The sequence below is a fragment of the Lycium barbarum genome, chromosome 7 (genome assembly GCF_019175385.1).
Source record: "Lycium barbarum isolate Lr01 chromosome 7, ASM1917538v2, whole genome shotgun sequence".
Lineage (NCBI taxonomy): Eukaryota > Viridiplantae > Streptophyta > Magnoliopsida > Solanales > Solanaceae > Lycium > Lycium barbarum.
In genome coordinates, this window is record NC_083343.1 from 121,421,222 (window position 1) to 121,433,871 (window position 12,650).

Sequence of the window (12,650 nt, forward strand, 5' to 3'; positions counted from 1 at the left end):
AAACTCAATTTTTTTATTATAACTAAAGTGATGGTATGTAAAATACATTTTGTAAATATTGCTATATATAATAACAATTAGAATGTTATTAAAAATTATTTAAAAAATACAAACCTTAAAGACTGACCAATTAAAATGAATAAACGTGTTGGATCCGTGCATGTTTGCTAAAGCCCAAACGAAATTATGTTTTGTGCCCAAGTCCAATTGTCTACAGGAGATTTATCCCAAATTTTAAATTGTAGATTTGTCCCTATTAATACTGGTAGCATCTATTTTCTTTAAATTGAGTGAGACAATGGCTGACTGATATTCTAATTTTCTCTAAATTCTAGCTTATGAGTTTAGAAGATGTACAATTCAGTCCTATCTGTCATCAACTTTGTCTTGCTGTTTCAATTATTAAATATTTCTATTTCTCACTCAACCATAATTGAATTTCTTCCTGGATTTGAAGGTCGCCTTCCCTTCCATCTTGAGACCGGGTGAGTTAATTACCTTTTTTCTCCCTTTTAATTTACTCCTACATCGTTAGCATTAGTAAATCTTTTATATAGAGTAACTTTTTTTTTCTTCTATTACACTTGTATCCGTATCGTGAACATTAACTTTAATCATTCATGATAATAGATCTCTTCAAAGAAGCATGAGCTTATCGCCAAATATATCTTCTTTTACGAAGACCATCCAGTGTTGAAGCTTATATCCATTATAGACCCCGTTTGGATTGACTTATAAGTTGCTTATAAGCTCTTTTCAGCTTTTTTGAGTATTTGGCTAGCCAGCTTAAAGTCATTTTGGACTTAAAATAAGCTCAAAAAAAATAATTGGGCCCGTTTGATTTAGCTTATCTAAAGCAGCTTATAAGCTGCTTAAAATAAGCCCATCTAAACAGGCTCGTAGTCTTTTTCTTTAGCTATTACGCTAGCCTTTTAATTGGCTAAGATTGAATTTGCTTTTGCTTAGTTGTTATCGTAGATCGAACTTGTGTTCTTTCAGTTGGGTAAGAATTATGAAATGCATTGCCGGATTTAAGTTTTTTTGTGATCATACTCTATGACATAAGTAAATATTTATGATGTTGGCTAATAATGTTGGGCAGGTATATTGGAGTGGGTGAAAATGAAGAAGTGCAGCTCTTTTATTATTTTCTTAAATCAGAATCAGAACCCACAAAAGATCCTATTATGCTTTGGCTCTCTGGAGGTCCTGGTTGCTCTTCCTTCACTGCATTTGTTTATCAAATAGGTACTACCTTTTTTCTTATTTTTCTCTTATTAAAATGTTTAGTAGGTATATGAGTAAATTTTTTATTAGGTACATATATATTAAGGGGTCATTCGGCAGTTGGTTGGAGTTTTGCATGTATTAATAATCATTGCTAGAAATAAATATTTTTTCCGTCGACAATCAGTGGAAAATTTGTGTTATAAAATATAATTTTTCCACTCCATTCCCACCGAATCAGCTTACTGGTAAAACTCATGGCGGAAAACAGGTTGTCATTGAAATGCTAGCCATGGAAAACTTCCGAATTTTTTCCGTGTGAAAATACTACTATTTTTTCTTTTCTCACTGATTCACTCAAAATATCTATAGGAATAGTCACTTAACATTTTTGAAAATAGTAATTTTTTAGTAGTGACTAGATGGATTAGTCACGAGGAAATCTAGGTTCTACTATTATTTTATTATTTTATGTAGAGATTGATTAATAATGCAGAGTTTAGTTAGTTATTAATTCATCTTCTATTTTGCATAAAATAATGCATAGATTCTCTTGTAACTTACACATGTATTAGTTATGCGGTTTTTAAATTACAAATCAAACACCGTATTAGGTTAGGTGTGTTGAATTTTATACATAGCAAAAGAATGCTACCAAACTTGATATTACTATGCAAGATTTGATACACGAATAATTTATCTTCTAACTTAACTACCAAACAACCCCTAGCTGCTTTCTTTAAATTAATATTCGGCTTAAAATAATCACTTGCTAAATTTACTCTTTTTTGGTACTTCTACTTGTAATATCTACTTTATGATATATTCCTATCGCATATATAGGGCCGTTGTATTTTGAGCCACAGGTTTACAATGGGAGCCTACCAAAGCTAACACTGAATCCAAACTCATGGACCAAGGTTTGATTAAATCCCGATATATAAATACTCACTTTATATAAATACTCACTTTGTCTCAATTTATTTGATGAACTTTTTTCTTAAGTATGTTAAAAAGGAATGATATACTTTTGTATTTAATATAAAATGAAGAGATAAAGGTTAAAAACACACCTCAAGTATTACTTTTTTTTTAGTTTCATATCTGTACTATATGAGAGTTTCCTACTTAAACTATCACCAACTAGTTAGCAAAACGCACCTTAACTATCAGTTGTTCACTTTTCTTACCTCAAATATCAGGTAGGAAAAGTGAACAATTGATAATTGAGGTGTGTTTTGCTAATTAGTTAGTAATAGTTTAAGTAGGAATAAATTCTCAGAGTCCGGAGCCAAAATGACTTATTTTTGCAGCCATTAGACCAAAATAGGCTGCCTTTTTTTTTTGGGTATTTCGTTGGTTATCCAACGAAATACCCACACAAGCACTGTTCATAGCCGGATTTTTTTGTTGCATTTCGCTACACTTGTAGCGAAATGCAACAATTTTTTTTTTTTTTTTTTGCATTTCGTGAATAAAAAAACGAAATAAGAAATTATATATATATATATATATATATATATATATATATATTTTGCATTTCGTGTATTAAAAAACGAAATAGGATAAAAAAAAATTAATTTCGTTCATATAAAAACGAAATTGGAAAATATATATATATATATATATTGCATTTCGTTGGTATATCTATGAAATAGTAAAAAAAAAAATTGTATTTCGTTTATTAAAAAACGAAATATGAAAATATTTTTTTTTGTATTTTTGTATTTCGTTTATATAAACAAATAGGAAAATAATTTTATTTTCATTTCGTTTATATAAAAACGAAATAGGAATACATATATATATATTTCATATACCAATGAAATAGGATAAATATATATATATTTTTTTGTATTTCATTTATATAAAAACGAAATAGGAAAATAATTATTTTTTTTCGTTTATATACCAACAAAATATATATTCATATAAAAAAATAATATTTTCCAATTTCGTTTTTATATAAATGAAATACAATATATATATATATATATATATATATATATATATATATATATATATATATATATATATATATTTATCCTATTTCATTGGTATATGTATTCCTGTTTCGTTTTTATATATAAAATTATTTTCCTATTTTTTTATATAAACAAAATACAAAAATACAAAAAAAATTATTTTCATATTTCGTTTTTAGATGAACGAAATAAAAAAAAATTCTTATTTCGTTTTTTAATAAACAAAAAAACAAATAGTTGTAAAGTCAAGACATAACTTTATTTTGAATATAAATATAATTCTAAAAAATATAGGGAGAAAAACTAGTTGTAAAGTCGTCAAACTTTAGATGGTCATAACTTTGCGCTCGGACATTCGTTTTACGCGGTTTTTTTTTTTGAACTTGCGTGGTCGAGCTGATTTTTAAAAAAACAGCTTTTATCCCATTCAATTTCAATTTTCCTCCAAATTGGCGTGAAATTTTCAGTTTTATTTACTTATAAGATGATGATACGCAATAGATTTCAACGTAAAAATCTTGGGGTAATGTAGTTGTGAATGTCAATTTTACTTCTGCAGTTTCAATTTTTGAAAATAAAGCTGACTAATTTTCTTGACATATAAAGTTGACTAATAAACGAAATACAAAAAAGAAAAAAAGAAAAAAAAATACTATTTCGTTGATATACCAACGAAATGCAAAATAAAATAATATATATATATATATATATATATATATATATATATATTCCAATTTCGTTTTGATATGAATGAAATAAAAAAAAATTCATATTTCAAATAAAATAAAAGAAATAATATATATATATATATATGTATTTATTCCTATTTCATTGGTATATAAACGAAAAAAAATAATTATTTTCCTATTTCGTTTTTATATAAATGAAATACAAAAAAAAATATATATTTATCCTATTTCATTGGTATATGAAATATATATATATATATATATATGTATTCCTATTTCGTTTTTATATAAACGAAATGAAAATAAAATTATTTTCCTATTTTTTTATATAAACGAAATACAAAAATACAAAAAATATTATTTTCATATTTCGTTTTTTAATAAACGAAATACAAATTTTTTTTTTTACTATTTCGCAGATATACCAACGAAATGCAAATATATATATATATATATATATATATATATATATGTATGTATGTATTCCTATTTCGTTTTTATATAAACGAAATGAAAATAAAATTATTTTCCTATTTTTTTATATAAACGAAATACAAAAATACAAAAAAAATTATTTTCATATTTCGTTTTTTAATAAACGAAATACAATTTTTTTTTTTTACTATTTCGCAGATATACCAACGAAATGCAAAAATAATATATATATATATATATATATATATATATATATATATATATATATATATATATATATATATATATATATATTTTCCAATTTCGTTTTTATATGAACGAAATTAATTTTTTTTTTATCCTATTTCGTTTTTTAATACACGAAATGCAAAAAAAAAAAATATATATATATAATTTCTTATTTCGTTTTTTTATTCACGAAATGCAAAAAAAAAAAAAAATTGTTGCATTTCGTTTATTAATTCACGAAATGCAAAAAAAAAAAAAAAATTATTTGTTGCATTTCGTTGATTAACTCACAAAATGCAAAAAAAAAAAAAAAAAAAAAAATTTGTTGCATTTCGCTACAAGTGTAGCGAAATGCAACAAAAAAAATCCGGCTACGAACAGTGCTTATGTGGGTATTTCGTTGGATAACCAACGAAATACCCATTGTGGTATAAAAAAAAAAGGCAGCCTATTTTGGTCTAATGGCTGCAAAAATAAGTCATTTTGGCTCCGGACTCTAAATTCTCACACCTGTAGTTTAGGTAGAAAACTAAAAAAAAAATATTATTTGAGTGTGTTTTTGACCCTTAATGAAATTATTAATAGCAATATAAATATTTATAATTTGTTTTAAATTATAAATTTTAAAATTTCTTTTCTCAAACCTTATGTCTAGTCAAAATACATCACATAAATTGGGATGTAAAGAGTAATGTTATGTCATTTGCAAATGAACTTTAGTGTAAATTTTGAGAGGCCACGTGTAAAACTGGCAGGTATCCAACGTAATATTCTTGGATCAACCTGTGAATAGTGGCTTCTCTTATGCAAAAACTTCAACAACATTCAAGTGTACTGATCTACAAGCATGCGACCACACCTACCAGTTTCACACCCTAAATAGCAATTGTTCCTTTTTTTACTGTTCCTTTTTTCTACCTGAACTATCACCATCTATGTATTAAAAACACACTCGAAGCTGACTAGGCTAACTATTAGTTGTTTCCTTTTCCTACCTGAACTATCACTATCTACTCAACTAGGTGTGTTTTAATACATGGGTGGTACTGATAATTTAGGTAGGAAAAGGAAACAATAATATTTGGAGTGTGAAACTCGCGTAAAAGTGATAGTTCAAATGTGTTTTTGACCATTATCTCTTTATTTTAAAGCTATCATGGTAAATGCAATTTCAGCTTAAATGCTACTCATGAAAATGACAATCTAACCCTATTTTACCTGTCGATTTTTTTTTTTTGTTTGTTTTGTTTTTGTTTCTGTTTTATAACCATGCTAGCAGTCATTGGAGGAAAATTGTAATAAGGAGGAAGATTTAAGATATGTTGATCCCAGGAATGTCTTGTGCTATCAACACTACCAAACTTTTGAACAGGTATATATAGCATTACTAGTTACTCGAGGTCCGTGCTAAGGCCGAGTCCAAACTCAAGATCTAAAAATAGTCATATGTTTTTTTACTGCATAATTAACAATTCACTGACACGTTAAATATTTATTGATAAGTCTTCATTATTATTAATGTTTTTTTAGTCAACTAATTAGATAATTTTTAAACAAAAAATTAATTATGAGGAAGGAAGTTTAGCAGAAAAATTATCAAATACCAAAGGGACAGAAGCGACTCGACATTCTATAAGGTAACATAATTTAAATTATTTAAAATAATACAACTCTATGGAAATCATAAAATGAAAAATATTGACATTTTTATGAATTTGTGAGCATATAAATTTTGTATTTATAGATAGAAATAGTTTTTTTTTTGTATTATTAAGTTTTAATTTCACTCATAATATTTCATGTAACAAAAGTTTATGCTAGCTAAATGTGATGATTTAAGCTTAGTATTAGATGAAATTAAGGGAAAAATTAAATTTATTAAATGAACGTCAAGAATCAATTTAGTTCTTCATATATAGTTTATGCTTAAAACTATTTCTTCTAAGTTAATATTGCAATTTATAGTACTTTGATATTTTTAATATTTAAATTGAATTTAAAATACATAGTTGATCTAATTCAATTTGGCTTCATAATTTAGTCAAATACGCAAGTGAAATAAAAATTGTCACATATATTAAAATCAAGGCAAGAGTAATTGGTAAGATCTAATAAATGCTCCGGTTGAAAACGATAATATGGCTCCATAATTGCCTAAATTTTATTACATAACATGTATGATAACAAATAATGTAAAGGGCAATTTAGTAATCCTTTTTGTCCATATTATATGGTGCTTTAGCTTGTGCTAGAAAGTAAGAAGCGTTTTACTAAATTATTTTAGTTAAGTAGTATCAACTTAATATGATTTTTTAAAAAAAATTCACTTATCTAAATAATAGGAAATTTTGTAAAAAAATTAAATTAAATTAACACCTTCTCAATTATATATAAAAAAATTATTCGAATTAAATATAAAAGCTAAAATGCCATATAATATGAACTGAAGGAAGTAAAGAGCAAGAAAAATTCACAAAAAGCTATTACAATTCAATATACAACTATTACATAAGCCCACATAAAAATTTACTTAGGATAAAGAATGATTCCAAAAAAGAAAATTAGGCAAAAGACAAAACAAATTCACAAGTAGCAAAGCCATAAGATTAAAATTTTTGTGAGGACTACAAAAGCACCTCATTCCCTCTTATATTGTATAGTAGTAAAGTAATACACCAATTACCTAAGACAACATAAAAATTTACTTAAGGTAAATAATGAGTCCCAAAAATGAGATTAGGCAAAAGATAAAACAAAGCCACATGTAGCAACACCATAGGATTAAAATTTTAGTGAGGACTACAAAAGCACCTCATTCCCTCTTATATATAGTAGCAACGTAAAGTAAAGTAATACACCAATCATAAGCCCGCATAAAAATTTACTTAGGATAAAGAATGAGTTCAAAAAATGAGATTAGGCAAAAGACAAAACAAAGCCACATGTAGCAATATCATAGGATTAAAATTTTTGTGAGGACTACAAAAGGACCTCATTTCCTCTTATATATAGTAAGTAAAGTAAACTAATACATCAATTACATACGCCCACATAAAAATTTACTTAAGGTAAAGAATGAGTTCAAAAAATGAGATTTGACCAAAGACAAAACAAAGCCACATGTAGCAACACCGTATAGGATTAAAATTTATGTGAGGACTACAAAAGCACCTCATTCCCTCTTATATATAGTAGTAATTACAATTATTTGGATATTTCAACTTTAGTTTTGCTTTAAACATATTGCTATATATATATATATATAATAAAAATGGAAAAAGCTCAAAAATGTCTTTAAAATATGCGAGATTCATCAAATTTGCTCTCGGTTAATAGTTTGGTCCAAAAATATCTTTATTTCACAAAAACTTAACAGAAGACTAATAAGGGCATGTTTGGACTTTATGTGCATACTTTAGGGGTATGTTTGATCCGGTGTAGTTCCTAATTGCAATTATGCAAGAACTTGTGAATTAAGTTGCATTTATGAAATAATTTGGTTAAATATTAGTGAATTCTCTAACCAATTTAAGGCGTCACATAGACATATTATGAGCCATTTTTTAAGCAACTTAATGTGCAACTTGATATAATTTAATTTAGAACTTCTACGTAAAGAAACAACAACCATAATATCATAAAATAAGAAGTTACTGATAACAATAGTGACATTTTTTGACCAAACTATTAATGGAAAACAAATTTAATAAATTTGCAGTTGATTAGTGGAATAAATAAGGCACACATCCTAGAGCCCTCCTGTGGTTCAGATTCAGAAACTCAAAGTTCATTTCAATTGTATGGAGAGAGAAGATCTCTTGATGAAAAATATTCTACTTCCTTGGAATTTGGATCAAAGTGCCGTGTAAGTCCATTCAAACCTATATACACCCTTCGTTACATTTTATGTGAAGTGTTACTGTATGTGTACATACTCAAACAATTATTTTACTATGATCTTTTTCATTTTTTTAAAATATTTTGGATAATTAGTTATATTAACTTGCATATGCGTAATACCTTTTTATAGTTTGTAAATATGTAAATAATCAAATTCACTTTATTTTGACTCTTGTATTTTGAATTCTCACAAAAATTGGGACAAAGGAATTTATATGAATACTCTTCCTTTTGAAAAGGAGACACATGAAAAATAACATGTTGTGCTAAATCAATTTTATTTTGTGTTCCTTAAAGCATTTAAGTTATATACAATTTGAAGTAACGTGATTTTACACCATCTTTGTAATTTAACAAGTTATAATAGGGTACTTATAATTAGAGGTGTCAAACTGATGGATTTGGCTAAATTTGGATTGTTCAAAATAGGCGGGTCATTTGCCCAACAAAAGATTGGTTGAGTCAAAATGGGCTAAACAATAGGTTATAGCTCAACCCGCTAACTCCTATATAATTTAAATTTCTTTGTTTGTTTTCTTATAATTTGTTGAATTACCCAATAACTTTCTTTTTTTTTTAGGATGACTATATATAACATATTACCCAAAACGAGTCTTTTTAAAGTATGTTGACAAAGTCTGTCTGATTTAATTTGGAGTACATATTAAGCCCAAATCAACCCATTTTTTAGATGCGTTAAATTGGCCGAATCAAAATGTGTTGAGAATAAACGGGTGAGTCATTAACCCACCCAAACTTAGAGCAGGTAAGCGAGTTATATTTTCATATGCTAATTTAGCACCCTTACAATTTATTCTAGGTTACTTTAAGCGTCCCGCATAATTGAGGGGGTGGTTTTGTGTCTCTTTATATACTCTTAGATAATCTTCACTTTATAAGTAATTTTTTGAGGTTGAGTTAATTAATTAGGCCTAACGTCATTCTTATTAGTTCACAAATTACTACTAATACTTGTTAAAAAGAGTATAAAACCTTTTAAATGAACAGATTTTGTAATTGTTTTTAAAATTATCGATCCACAGAACTTAAACTCAACCATCAAACTCTTTTCCTAATCCTTAATTGAACATCACAACTAATAATTTATATGGTCATTGAGCATAAATAGTCTGTTTAGAAAAGAGATGTCCATAATTATATTGTAGGTTGAGGTGCACAGATTATCTACTTACTGGGCAAATGATCCAAAAGTACAAGAAGCTCTTAATGTTCGGCAGGTACGTCGATTAAATTATTACTGACACTTTAGAAAATTTAAGGATGCTTCTATCAAATTAATGACTTGAAATTGACGTATTATCTACTAATGCAGGGAACTATAGCAAGATGGACAAGATGTAGGAAAAGTATCGTAAATAAAACTTACACAATTACTTTCCTTGATAGCATACCTTATCATGTGGAACTCAGCAAAAAAAATATTCCATCACTTATATATAGGTTAGATGATTATACCTTGATATTTTACATATGGAAAAGATTCCAAGTTTCTCTTGTACTATTTGAATTTGAGCATTTTTTCCTCCGTTGAATTTTTGGTCTAATATTACCCTTGCCATTGGAAAAAACCCTTTTTTTTTCTTTGACCACTGACAGAGCTCCAACTGAGGGGAATTTTTTTTAAAAAAATCATAATCAAAAGTTAAAGGTAAATTCTAGCCTTTTCTATGGAAAAAAATGGGCACGTGAGATATACTCATTTGACAAATATGAGACAATTTGCTAATATAAAAATATAAATGAACCAAAAATGTTACGGAATGCAAAATTGAGCAATTTCAGAGGGTACAACGATAAATTTGAAGAGTTTTCCCTTTTTACATGTAGCATCTTGGTTTCTGCCTTGTATAAGGTATAATTAAGCAAAAATTAAATTGTTACAAACACATTGAAGTATATTTTGTTGGTTAAACAGTGGGGATCATGATATGAATATGCCATTTCAATCAACTCAATTTTGGATAAAATCTCTAAATTATTCCGTCATAGATAATTGGCGGCCATGGAGTGTTGAAGGGCAAGTTGCTGGGTAAGTAGCTTCTCAAATTAATTAAACCATTTCAGTTCTTATTTCTTAATTCTTCATCAGAGACACACACAAATATTGAGAAATGTGAAATTGATTTGATCTTATTCTTGTTGTTCATTTGCAGATATACAAGATCCTACTCCAACCAGATGACATTTGCAACTGTCAAGGCAAGAGTTTTTTAAAATCTCAGTACTAACTTTTTTTCCTTCATAACATTAATAAATATCCCCTTCATTCCAATTTATGTGACATAGTTTGAATCGATACGTAGTTTAAGGAAAAAATGTTTTTTTTTTGAAATCTGCAGCCTAAAACATGTGATAACATTTGTGTAACTATAAAACTTTTGAATTTGTTTCATTAAATGTGCCATAACATTTGGCTGGTTATAAAAGTTTTCATTAAGAATAAAATGAGAAGTTTAACTTAACTTGCAACTAAAAGATCACTATTTTCCCATGAAATTTTTCGTTGAAAAATGTTTAATGGCTATTCCCACATATATTTTGATTAAATAAAAAAAAACAGTAGTGTTTTGACACGGAAAAATTAGAAAGTTACCCAGCATTTCAATGAGAACCTGTTTCCCACCTTGCGTTTCCTAGTGAGCTGATTTGGTGGGAATAAGGTGAAAAATCATATTTTATAACAAAAATTTCCAACACTGATTGTCGGTAGGAAAAGCCTTTGTTGCTAGTAGTGACTGTTTCGAAATATAGAAGTGTGTCATTCTTTTTTGAACGGATTAAAAAAGAAAGTGTGCTCTATAAATTGGAACGGCTGGACTAAAAAAGAAAGTGTGCTCTATAAATTGGAACGGCTGGACTAAAAAAGAAAGTGTGCTCTATAAATTGGAACGGCTGGACTAAAAAAGAAAGTGTGCTTTTTTGAACACAAATTTTCCACTGATTGTAGGTGGAAAAAACCTTTATCGCTAGTAGTAGTTTCCAAATTTAGAAGCTTGACATTCTTTTTTGAACGGATTAAAAAGAAAAGTGTGTAACATAAATTGGAACAACGCCTAGATTAGAAAGTATATTTCGAGTATAACCATTTATTCGACTTTGCTAATAATTTTGTGCTTTATTTGTTTACTTTTATTTTTGGACAGGGAGCAGGACATGTTGCTCCTGAGTACAAGCCTAAAGAGAGCTTAACCATGTTTCAGAGATGGATATCTAATCAACTTCTTTGAAGTATATATATATTCAGAAGCAGTAATAAAAACCTAAAATGTGTCACAATTTTCTGCTTATTCTATGTAGAACGTCTTTGTATAAGCTGAATTTAAATAGCTTTTAAGCACTTAAAAGTATTTTTTTGTAAGTGTTGGAGTTGAATTTATGAATAAGCAATTATGTGTTTGGATAAAAATGTTGAAGCTGAAAATAAGTTATTGATGTGTTTGTTAAAAAAGAGTTGATAAGCACATTTCCTCTGGTCTCGTTATTAAAGATTAAGGGCGTGATTTTTTACATTTTGCTTAATCAACTTTTATAATGTCTGTTGCAGAATTTCATTTGTGCTAATTCAGATGTCAATTCAATTCTTCGCAATGCAATTTTCGAGCTAATTTTTCTTTTTGAAGTGTTTGATTGATGTTGACTTTGTTTTTTTTTTTCCTCCAGTTTTTCATCACTTTCGTGCTTTGAGTTTCTGCTTATACACTTCTTTTTTCTCAGATTTAATATATGATACTTTTCTTTTGAATTTGCTTTTTAGTCTTTATTTTTCTTTATATTCACTATTTTCTTTTTCCAGATCTTTTCAGTTGCTAGGAATAATAAGAGAAACATAAAGAATATACTATTATTCCCATATCAATTGACTTTTAGAAAAAATATTACCATATCAATTGACTTTTAGAAAAAAATATTATTTAACCTTAAGAATTGCTACCTATTGTTTATACATTAAACGGAAAAAGACCAAATATACCCTTCGTTATACTTTTGATCTAAATATACCCTTCCATTATATTTTGGGTTCAAATATACTCTCCTCTGTTAAAAGTGCTCAAGGTGGACATCAAATTTGATGTGACGCTAACAACTCAGTGAGGTGGACACTACATGACACGCCACCTCACTACCCCAACTCATTTACCCCTCTCTTCCCCTTCTTCCATTCCTC

General features: G+C 27.6%; 1 protein-coding gene across 2 annotated transcripts; it reads left to right on the forward strand.

The window, feature by feature from the left end:
- The first annotated feature begins 211 nt into the window (after nucleotides 1-211).
- LOC132604054 (serine carboxypeptidase-like 17) lies at nucleotides 212-11,994 on the forward strand. Of its 2 annotated transcripts, none has more exons than XM_060317380.1 (10): nucleotides 212-485; nucleotides 1,103-1,248; nucleotides 2,071-2,147; nucleotides 5,841-5,936; nucleotides 8,283-8,429; nucleotides 9,631-9,702; nucleotides 9,798-9,925; nucleotides 10,401-10,514; nucleotides 10,639-10,684; nucleotides 11,629-11,994. In XM_060317380.1, the coding sequence occupies exons 1-10, from the start codon at nucleotides 352-354 to the stop codon at nucleotides 11,710-11,712; spliced, it is 1,044 nt and encodes a 347-aa protein (XP_060173363.1). In that variant the 5' UTR covers nucleotides 212-351; the 3' UTR covers nucleotides 11,713-11,994. The 2 variants fall into 2 exon arrangements, with proteins under 2 accessions (XP_060173363.1, XP_060173364.1); XM_060317381.1 differs by having other exon boundaries at nucleotides 5,844-5,936.
- The last annotated feature ends 656 nt before the right edge of the window (nucleotides 11,995-12,650 follow it).